Raw genomic sequence first — 11,431 nt, 5'->3', positions numbered from 1 at the left:
GCTCAGCTGGGAGACGAGGGCCTGATTGGGTGAGACGCAAAAGTGAACTCAAAGTTTTTATTACATGGGCAGCCAGTTTCAGCGTCTGACTGTCACTAGAATACATTAAAGTGATTCTATTGAACGAAGATGCAACTTAGAAAGTCATGATGGAGTGAATGTGTAGGGTCCTTACCTCAAAGGTGTACCTGTTCTTTTTTTTCTCAATGAGAGGAAGTGATTACGGTTATATTTGCTTACATTCTATGTGTTTGCGTGTGTGTGTGCAGTAAGATGATGGAGGTTTGTGGGGAGGCAGAGAACAGGTTAGCATCTGAGCTGATGCAGCATGAAGTCCAGATCGGGAGAGACATCCTGGAACCGCTCAACCAGCTGGCAGAGGTAAACAAAACAAAAAAAAAACACCACAACCCAGCCTTTCTCGTTTAGCAGCGACCACATACAGTCCATTTATGTGGCCTTTAATGTGTTTAAAAATGACCTTTTGATCACATAAAGTTAAACTGAACAGGATCTCTACATACTGACTGTGCTCAATAAAACATGGCCCTTGGACACTTATAGTGGACACGTTATACCAGTATCTGTGTGGTTCTCAGTATTCTCAAAGGGAAATGTGTTGCACGGTTGCTTGTGTAGTCATGATCCTCTCTTTTCTCTTTTAGTTGGAGATTCCAAATATACTTAAACAGAGAAAACAACTGGCCAAACTGGTTCTGGACTACGACTCGGCAAAGACGAGGTAGGTAGTGGTCAGCCAAGTTTTCAGATGTCCTTGATATTTTTCATTTGTTTACGTTTTCTTTGTTTCCTTTGTGCATATTTGAACATTATCCTCAAATATTCTTCTTTTTAACCTAGATCTTGCAAAATGATGCATTATAAAAAATGGCAGCTTCATTAACAGAATAGTCTTATGCATAAGTGTCTTAATCATTTCTTGCAGATGGTACCAAGCAACTAAATCCAACAACCAGGCGATGGCAGCTAAGATGGATTCTCTCAAAGACGAGATGGATGAGGCTCTCAACAAAGTAGAAATATGCAAGGTGGGTTTTCCTTTTTTTATTTTTTAAACATTTTACAGACACAAATATGTTATTAACTATTCTTCACCATCCACTTTGGTTGAGGTATGCTGTATGCAATTTTATGGACACAAACTTAATCTAATGGCTGTACATTCCAGTCATGGCCTCTTCATCAGGATAGGATCATATCTAATTAAGTGAATGAACAAAGAACGACTTGTCCCAGGAGCGGATCAGCAACAAACGTGCTGTGCACATAATCAGGATCATGTCATTAAAGGTCACTGCTTTGTCATCTGGAGCTCATCTTTGTCCTCATGAAAGTTTCTGTGCAGACTGAAAGAGAAGGCTTGAGGTTGTATAGTGTTTGATATGAATGATAATATATGTTCCCTTTTCCACCCTGCAGGACCAGCTCTCTGCAGACATGTACAACTTTGCTTCCAAAGAGGGAGATTATGCACGTTATTATCTCATGGTGGGTGCACCTCTGTTGAGTGTAAATGATCTGGAACTCGGATGGAAATGTGATGCAAATTCCACTATAACAGTTTTATTTTGGTCAAGCAGTGTAAATGCCTGCTTCGTGATATGCAAAAGTTTATGTACATAGCTTTTTTATTCCAGTTATTAGAGGCCCAGGCGGATTACCACAGGAGGTCTCTGGCAGCTCTGGAGGCAGCTATACCGACGATCCAAATACAGCAAGGTGACCAGAAAGACACAAACATAACAAACAAAATAACCTTTACATATCTGTCTTTAGTCTATATTTTAAGAGCTGGCAGTCATTGAAGATGTCCAAAGTGCAAATAAATAAATCAAAACAGAGTGGAGACAAACAGAAGCAGAGATTTTGCCCGTTTAAGCACAATCAGAGAGGTGTTACGAGTAGATACGTGGCCTATTTTGAAACTCATACATATTCACTGAATAACTATAGAATATGTTTGATAGACATAGTTAAAAAAACTGCTTTTTACATACTCATAAAGAGCGATGATTTCTCTTAGACTCGTGGATGGAGAAGCCAGCGTTCGGCACGGCTCTGGAGGAGCACCTGAAGAGGAGTAACAGGGAGATCGCTCTGCCGCTCGAGGCCTGCGTCATGATGCTGCTGGAGACCGGCATGAAGGAGGAGGTATGGTGGAGACACTCTGGTACAGTGGGGAAGAGTCGAACAGTTATTTGAGCAGAAATGTTTGTTCTCATTAAACATGTTCTCTAAGGAGGATGGCACGTACTGTCTGGAAACATCTGTGGCAGACTTGTGGTCAGTTAGCCTTAGGGCTGCAGTGTGTGTGCAGGCATCTGTAAGCCATTAGCATGTTCACTATGACACTCCTTAAGTTCAGCTGTAACACTAACTTCCCTATGAAGGCACACTGTAAGACATTTCTATGAAAGGAAACAAAACTAGCTGTGTCTGCTTCTCATCCTGAAAGAGCTACATCTCCTTTTTCTCTTCCTTGATTTTAGGATTGAAACCAGACACATCTACCTGTCTGAAGAATCACCTTTCAGTCACCCTTTCCTCTTGTGTTTTCTCTACAGGGTCTCTTCAGAATAGCTGCTGGAGCTTCAAAACTAAAGAAGCTAAAAGCAGCACTGGACTGCTCCACCTCTCAGCTTGAGGAGTTCTACTCTGATCCCCACGCTGTCGCAGGTAACGCCTCTTGTTCTACAAATCTTTCAAAACAAGTAAAACCATCCAGGGCAGATAATTTCCTCACAGCTGTTCTTTTCAAACACAGGAGCCCTGAAGTCCTACCTCAGGGAACTTCCTGAACCTCTGATGACCTTTGGTTTGTACGACGAGTGGCAGCAGGCTTCACAGTAAGAAGACACACAGACAGGACTCTTTTAACATCCACTCAGTTGTGTGCATGAACATTTAGCATTTAGGTTGTCTTAGCTTCCCTGGTACTCATAAGCAGATATTTATGTGTGTGTGATTTCAGTGTGTCTGACTCCGACAAGAGGCTTCAGGCCTTGTGGGTGACATGTGACCGTTTACCAAAGACTCACAAGGCAAACCTCAGGTAAGACCATCCTCGACTCTTTTTGTTCAAGTTTCTGTTCTACTTTTGTACTTCCATTATTTCCACAGCAGATTTAACAAGTCAAAAACAAGAAACTTGTCCTGCTAGTTTGCGTGAAGTCAACTCAAAACCCTTTGTGTTTTCACACATTCACAAAACTCCAGAAAAGTTCCTCGTAATTTCTGGTGTAAACTGCATGAGTGAATGCAAATAGCTACATTTCCCCCTCACTACCTGGAACTTTTTAATGCCAGCCTCCCAGTAAACTGTACAGGTGAAGTTGGGGCCAGCTGATGGATAAATGCAGCAGGAAATATTCAGGAAAGTTCTCAATGAGCGAGCATGCAGGGGGGATGACATTTCTCCTATTAGCAAAAACTGTCATTCTAGAGTCAGACTGTTTCATCCATCATATCTGCGTAGTTTCTTCTTACGTCATATCTTCCATCCTGAGACACGCCCCCCACTACTCCTGTCTGAAAGGAAACATTCCCCCGCAACAGACAGCTCAGGAAGTTTTCAGGGGCAGCCTGTCCGGAAATGTTCTTGAAGTTTTCAGGAGTGTTAAAAGGCTCCTATAAGACTCTGACATCCATCTAGACTAGAACAAGGGTTCCCAGCCTTTATGTTGGATTAACCTTTGCTTTTCTTTTGTGCAAACAAAACAAACTAGGACTTCAAAACAGTCCAATAAAAAGCACTTCAAATTGATTTCTAGCATCAACCTGCTTTCATTGGGGTCACATGACCAAAAGTTAGCAACGTGCTGGATTAGACCATCATGCTAACTAGCCTTTAATGAAAACCCGTTTCAGACAACAGCACTCTCTGTTTCAGGTATCTGGTGAAGTTTCTGGCTAAACTGGCCCAGGACAGCGAGGTTAATAAGATGACGCCCAGCAACATCGCCATCGTCCTGGGACCCAACTTGCTCTGGGCAAAGACAGAGGGGTGAGAACTACGTGCTCAGTCATTTTTTTAATGAAATATCTGGGTCCAAAGGTCAGCTGTTGTTGATAAAGATTCATCTCTGTCCTTGTTTGTCTGTTGGTTGTGTTCAGGACTCTGGCAGAGATGGCAGCAGCTACATCTATCCATGTGGTCGCCATCATAGAGCCCATAATCCAGCATGCTGACTGGTTCTTCCCTGAAGGTAAAACATCTGTTTGTTGTAATTGATATAGTTATTTTCTTTTCGAGCTTATCAAAACTGATGTAAACAAAAGAGACAAAGAGATACAGAGGGAGCAGACAACAGGAGGATTAGGGGAGTTTTCCACAGTATTTTTCTTTTATGCTTTTTGTTGCTTCTTGTGTTTTTTACTCATATTGTGTGTTGGATAACCTGCTGCTGTAACGCCACAATTTCCCAGTTTGGGATCAATAAAGTAATTCTATTCTATTCTATTCTATTCTATTCTCGATGGTCACCGAAAATTCAAATATCAGGCATTTAAACATGATGCACTGTATGCAGTGTGTGTATGTTCTTTTACAATTTTACTGCCCTTACTTTGTATTTTTCCTCTAAAACATTTGCCTTTAACAAGTCTGTGCATGTCCTCCAACAGGTGTTGAGTGCATTTGGGGATTTTAGAAATCACTAATAGCAGTAAAAGTAGCTTTACTATAGGTTGAGAGAAACAGCCTGCCAGCCAGGTAGTGTAATTATAGCTAAAAAATATACAGTACAAACAACACAAGGTGTTAGCAGCTTTGCTAGGAGCTGTGTTAAGGCTGTAGCATAGACTTTATAAAACATGGACGTAGTATCAGTGACGTCACCCATTGGTTTCTAAAGCGTAGTTTTGAAGCCCAACAATGGTGGTCACCATATTGTAAATGTAGCCTCACACTGATTTTCAGTAAATCTAGAAACTTGCAAAGATGTGCAGCTGTGGTGGGCTTTTAGCCTCCTAGCTAACAGCGACAACCCGCTTAACTGTTAATCAGTTCAGCCACGCCCTTAATTATGTTATTACCTAGCTTTAATATAATCAGTATAAGCTATCCAGACCAGAGTTTGTTTTTTAACCAGGCTGTTTATTTCTGCTGTCAAAATTAGCTGTTTAATATAAGTGATAATGGGACTTCAAGGGCTAACATGCTAACACACTCACATTGACGATACTACTGTAGTGTGCCAACATTAGGCAGATTCATTTAACATTAAAACTAAGCATAGGGGTGCAGATGACCTAGCGGTTAGGTCGTGCCCCATACACAGAGGATATAGTCCACAAGCAGGCGGGCTGGATTCGAGCTCGGCATGTGGCTCCCCTCCCGCATGTCATTTCCCTTTCTCACCCCGTTTTCCTACTAAAAGCCCAAAATGAAATCTTAGGAAAATAAACTAAACATGATGAGAGCTAAGTATAAACACATCTTTTTAAGTTTTAGACAAACAGAACATACAAAGTCAGAAAGTTAGCAAAGCTCATAGATGTGTGTCTGGTTTATTGATGTATTTAATAAATGGTTGTTTGAGTCCTTTTTACCTGTTCATTTCCTTTATTTTTTGTATTATTTGTGTATTTGTTTTTATCAGTTTTGCATTTTTTTTTTAAATTGTAAAGTACTTTGTTACTTGTTTTTGTAAAGTTCTATATAAATAAAGTTATAATTAACATAATCTCTCCTCTTTTTGCTTCCCACCCCCTCCCTAACCCTAACAGAGGTGGACTTCAACGTTTCCGGCATGTTTGCCTTGCCCTCCCATCCCGCCACCCCAGACCCTGAATCCGGCACGGAGAGGAAACGCCCCGGCAGCCTGACAGGGCAGGATGGGGACAGTCACACCCCCCGTAAAGACAGGTACCTGTCTCGCCCCAACCTCAGCCTCAGCCTGCCGCTCACGCTCCCGTCACGTCCCAAGACTCTGGGCAGGCAGGAGTCGCGGGGCCCGGCGGTGTCTGCGCTCTATGTAGTGGCTAACGAGTCCATCACAGTCACTGAAACGCCCACTGAAGATCTGCCCAGTCCAGACTTCAAAGCTGTGCCATAGTCCAATGTAGCTCCCATGAATCCAGTCACTTTGAAGTAAAAGAAGGGAATGACGCTGTGTGTTATTTTTGCACCACATTTCTGTTTTTGTTTCTGTTAATTCAGCACAAGCTATCAGTTACTTTTTCTTCGAGGATGGTACTGAAAAAGATGAAAACGAGTTCTCTTTGAACATTGACACATTTTGTCTAGAGCTATGTTCTCTTGTCACTCCTTTGTACTTTTGTGTTTTCTCTTTGTTTCCAATTAAAGCCTAGGATTCTGCGTATAGGTTGCTGGTTTTTATGTTTTGTGTGGGCTTCCTCTGTTGCATTTGTTTGTACCGTGTGGTATCTGTTTCTGCTGTCCGTGCAGAGATGTCACCGAGCAAAGTTGTTCTATTTAAAAAGGCTGTCTGGTGGTCTTAATGTCTCTTTGAGTCCTTTCTGAAACTGAGCTAAAGGAAGCTGCACCTTATTCTGTCTCCTGCAGAATCTCTCTCTCTCTGTCTGTCTCTTTTTTTTGTTTTGGTCTCTCTCGGTCTCTTGCTCTCCTTCATTCTGTCTTGACGACTTGTGGTTTGCCCTCCTGAACTCTCTCCCCTCTTCCCCCCTCCCTAGCCCTGTTAACAAAAAGCCGGACCCCGCTCCCCGTAGAGCCAACACTGTTAATAGAAAGCAGCCACAGCTAACCTCACCCACCTTCCAACCCACACTGCCCCCTCTGGAAGCCTGGGGTCAGCCTGAGCCCCAACCCCAGGCCTGGTCCCCGGCTGCAGAGGCCGAGCAGCCTGTCCTGAGTGGAGGTGGTGGTGGTGTGGGAGGTGGGGTCCAGGTAGCCACAGTGAAACCTCAGGTTGTAACGCAGCTCAGCGCAGAGGAGAGCAGGTAAGGAGGAGCGAGCTGAGGTAGCAACAATTCTCCACCGCCTGCTCGCAGCCAATCAGCCAATCCGGAGCTCGTCTACCCTTTTTATGTTTGTCATGTGTTTGATTGGTCCGTCACAGTTCACTGATCACATGTTGAACGTCATGAAATACAACGTCTTCTACGTCCCACAATCTAAATTTGGCTTCTATTTAACAAATTAAGTCTGTGTTGCAGCAAAAATCATGTAATGCTTTGTTTCCTTCCTCCTGCTTGTTGTTATGATTGACGGAAGTCTAACTATTCAAAAAAAAAAAAAATTTATGTTCTCCTTCCTCCTCCTTGCCTGTAAGCGCTGCAGTCTAAGGGACTGCATTGTGGCCATGTCTCATTTTGCATGTCACACATTTCTGCACAAACTGATTTTGCATCCTTGCCTCAATATTATCTTTAAAGTGTTTTTTTTGTGTGTGTTTTTTTTCTTGTGTGAGATAACCTTCATTTAACATAATTATTATCCTCTGAATGACAGTTTGATAGTTTGCATGATTTTTCTTCAAGTGATTCACAACTTGGTAAATATTGAGCACGAAATGTTAATGGTTTAAGATTTTTGATTTGTTGTATTTTCGCAGCCCGGCCCGTGAGCTGATGTCCACCCCTCCTCCTCAGAGGAATGGTTCAGTCCATCTCTCTGTGGGAACCCCTCACTCTCAGGGTGGATCCAGGGGTCCGAGTCCACACTTGGTTCGTAGAGGTGAGAGAATGTGTATTTCTGTTTTGATTATAAGGTTTTATACCATTTATATCAGGGGTTCCAAAACTTTGCCTTGCCGAGGAAACCCATTTAGCATTAGCCCCCCTCTTTTGCATCTTTCCTTAATTTCCTTGAACATTACGATGCAAAATATGAAAAAAATAATTAATTCAATTTTTCCCCCTTTTTTTTAATCATCTTTATTGCAGCAACTTTTTGATACATCAGTTTCATTCATAGCAGCTGCTCGATTCTGATTGGCTAGAGTGGTAGTGGGGGGGTTTCAATTGAAAGTCGGATACATAGAACTCGATATATTCTTATTAATTTCATCCAAAATTACAATTATTAAGATGTAACCGTCACAAGTAATACCTTTTTATTTTTGTTCCATTTTCCCCCCCACGTCTGTCCAAGTTCCAATTACCCCCTAACGCCCCCTGACAACCCCCATCTTGAGTCACTGATTTGCATCATGTTATAACTGTGATTTTATTTTGAAGGCACCAAGAAGCAGGCCCCCGCCCCGCCCAGACAGGCCAGCCCCTTTGCCACCCAGCCAAGCAACACCCAGACACCCGGCTCCTCTCATCACCCGCCCATCACTCCCAGGCGCCACCCAAGCAAAGACAACATAATCCACGCCCCGAGCCACCCTCCTCCGCAGCCTCCTCAAGCCCACCAGGCCCAGGTGGAGTCTGAGCCCTCTCCCCCCAGCACTCCCACCCCTCCAGACACTCCACCTCACGATGCGCCGCACGCCACCCCGCTGTCTTTCCACCACTCAGGGTCCCTCCCTCGACCCTCCAGACCGGCTCCCAAGCCAAAGCCCCGACCCAGCCTGCCGCCGCCACCGCAACCTGCTGCCAATGAGGACGGTAATGACCTCTTCAGCTCCGCCTCCAAGATCATAACAGGTAAACAGTCTGTTTTTCTCTGCCTCAAAAACCCTGCTTCTCAATGCTTCTTTAGAAATAGTTTGAATACAAAATTGTGTAAAGTATCATCACATATAAAGGCATATGAGTCAGTGGTGGAAGAAACAAAAACATAATTTACTTCACTGAAAATTGACTTTATGAGCACGAAAAGTATTCTGCTTGAAGTTAGAGATGGATAATATATGATGTATTAGGAAATAAATGATGGTATTGGATTATCACTAAAGATGTTTTAATGTTGGAAATGGGTGCCCAGGGGTGGCATACCCCCCTTGAAATCTGATTGGCCTTCCCTTTGCGTTAACAGTGTTAACATACAGGTTTCATCTAACAGTAAAAAGGAAAAATGTCTTTGCTGATTATTTGTTGAACTACTCTTAAAGTAACTACTGCTAACGAATTTCACATTAATTGAATTATTTAAGTGCGCCTGCCCCAGAATTATACTTCATTATAGAATTTGTTGACTTGAGGAGTTTATCTTTTATTTAGTATTTTTTACTGTGTTTTGAATTTGTAATTTCAGGTGTAATACATCATCATCTATACAAAACAAACATCTTTAGGGATGTTTATAAGTTTTCATTGTGTAGGCGTTTAACGACTGAAACCCCTTGCTGGTCTTCTGCTGATATTCAGTATTTAGTCATCTCTGCTTCCTCTCAAGGCGATGCTGTTTGTAGTTCTGCTTGTGGTTTCACTGTGTCATAGAGCTGCGCACACTAATTTTGGTGATCTGATGCATGACAGGAAATGTGTAAATATTGCAGATGTCTGAACTGCCGGCCTGCCTATATGATGAGCTTTGCAAGGCAGGTAATGGTAAGGATTTGATTGGCTGATGCCTTTGGTCTTGCTTCTGTGTCCACTGCGTGTGTGCGTGCGTGCGTGCGTGCGTGCGTGCGTGCGTGCGTGCGTGCGTGCGTGTGTGCATGCATGCGTGTGTGTGTGTGTTGAAGGGAAACAAAGTCGTTGTTGTTTTGCTCCGTGTGTGTGCTATAGTTGGCTTTAAACATACTGTATACATGTTTTCATGTATGTTAGTATGCATCTCCCCCTCCACTTTAACCTTTTAGTGCAACAGAACTAACATGCTTGGGACCCCACCCCCCCCCCTCCCCCTCCCCCCCCCCCCCCCCCCTCCCCTGATGCTGGGGTCTGACAGCTTTTTGCCTACTAACAGTTTTCTGTGATAACCGACGTGCCTTTTAAACCGTCTGTGTGCACTTCTGTAACAGGTCTAAAATGTGTTGCATTAACAGATTAATACACCAAGGATACCCCTTCAAAAAACTGCATCTACATATAAAAAAGTGACTTCACTGTTATCTTTGCAGTATTAAGATTTTTCAAACAAAGATCAATCCTTGGTGTCTTACTGAGTGTGTTACGGTGGCGTTGGTGCTCCCAGGTAAAAACAGTGTATGTATGATTCTCTAAACTGATCATTTTATCTAACCTGTCCCCCCTAACTGTCGTGTACAGACGGAGGTCTGATCCTAAAGGGGATTGGTCGAGCCTTCATCCCGGAGGTGATTGTTGACCAACAAGAAGAGAGCTCTGCTGGTCAAGAGCCTGCTGCAGTCGCCACCGCCACAGACCCAAATGAGAGCACCAAGCTGTGAGAAAGAACTTCCTCCTCCCTCCAGGGTGGTCAACAGAGCAGTTTTGAATGTTTAGAATCAAATATCAGAGAGGTAACAAACTCCAGCTCCGTACTCGAAACTCCCATGATGCCAGGATGCTTTCTGGGGAAACAACGGCCACATCTTCTTCTGCTTTGCTGAGACTTTAAACCTGAAACTTCATAACAAAACTCCTGATGAGTGTCAGATTTCACATCAAACCCCTGTTGTTTGGGCTGCAGAGCTTCACTAGTCTCGAAGCAAATTTATCCTTAATAAACAACTGAACATGCGGGGGCCGTACTCCAAGAGCATCAGAGAATCTGGCTATTGATGCTAAACGTTTAAAGCTGTGAGTGTGTTCTGAGTCAGTCTGTAAATCTGGTCTCAGCACCAGGTCAGAGTTAATAACGTTTGTGGAGATATTTAAGTGTTAGCCAGCCTCTAGTGAAAATGAGAATCCATCGTGAAATCACTTCCTGGGATTTTCAAAATAATTCTTCCCCCCTTCAGATTCAACTCCCCAAATGTGACGTTTAGGCTTTTCAGATTTGACCACACACTCCAGCATCGCACTAAATGTGCAAATTTAAAGGACCAAAGAAATGCAAGTGGGCCAAAGGAAATGTAATTCAAATCAAGAGCTGCTAAGGCTCCTCTTATGGATGTTGATGACCAAATATTTTGTTACGAGTGCAATATGAAAGTGCAGGAGTCTCCCTGCGGTGTCGCCTCCACTTTCATTTCTGGTATTTCAGGGAGTTTTCCTTCTATTAATCCAGGGGGTTGAATTTGATTGTTTTTTTGATATTAGCTTTCCTCCTTCGAAAGGACTTTTTAAAATAAATGTAAAAGTTTAAAGCTGCGACCAAAAACAGCCAAGTAATTAGAAAAATGTAATTCTCAATTGTGTTTTTTTTTTTTTTTTTTTGCAACGGCCGACAATCTTCAGTCTGTTTGGGTGTTTTATTTTTTTCCTTCGGCTCTTTGATCGTCTTTTCATTTGTTCTCATCATTTTAATGTTGGCTTTTCTGCACATAATGCATCATACAATGCATCCTTACCCTTTATTAAAGATTGTTCAATATTTTACAGTGTTGTCAGCTTTTCTCATCTTCCTCTTATCTCAATAGAAGTTCTTCTGTCGAGATTTTAAAGTTTATTCAAGTTCTACAATCAAAGGTGA

General features: G+C 42.7%; 1 protein-coding gene across 1 annotated transcript in view; it reads left to right on the top strand.

Moving 5' to 3' along the window:
• Positions 1-11,337, top strand: part of arhgap17b (Rho GTPase activating protein 17b) — a 31,231-nt gene extending 19,894 nt beyond the window's left edge. The window contains 17 exon segments of the mRNA XM_065964358.1: positions 19-29; positions 270-381; positions 666-742; positions 947-1,049; positions 1,441-1,509; positions 1,659-1,740; positions 2,045-2,172; positions 2,586-2,697; positions 2,786-2,867; positions 2,993-3,073; positions 3,911-4,024; positions 4,135-4,226; positions 5,749-5,887; positions 6,676-6,942; positions 7,557-7,678; positions 8,182-8,595; positions 10,105-11,337. Coding sequence (XP_065820430.1) covers positions 19-29; positions 270-381; positions 666-742; positions 947-1,049; positions 1,441-1,509; positions 1,659-1,740; positions 2,045-2,172; positions 2,586-2,697; positions 2,786-2,867; positions 2,993-3,073; positions 3,911-4,024; positions 4,135-4,226; positions 5,749-5,887; positions 6,676-6,942; positions 7,557-7,678; positions 8,182-8,595; positions 10,105-10,244 — 2,145 coding nt within the window. The 3' untranslated portion in view covers positions 10,245-11,337.
• The last annotated feature ends 94 nt before the right edge of the window (positions 11,338-11,431 follow it).

The sequence above is a fragment of the Labrus bergylta genome, chromosome 16, assembly GCF_963930695.1.
Source record: "Labrus bergylta chromosome 16, fLabBer1.1, whole genome shotgun sequence".
Lineage (NCBI taxonomy): Eukaryota > Metazoa > Chordata > Actinopteri > Labriformes > Labridae > Labrus > Labrus bergylta.
This window is presented reverse-complemented; position numbering and strand designations above follow the sequence as displayed.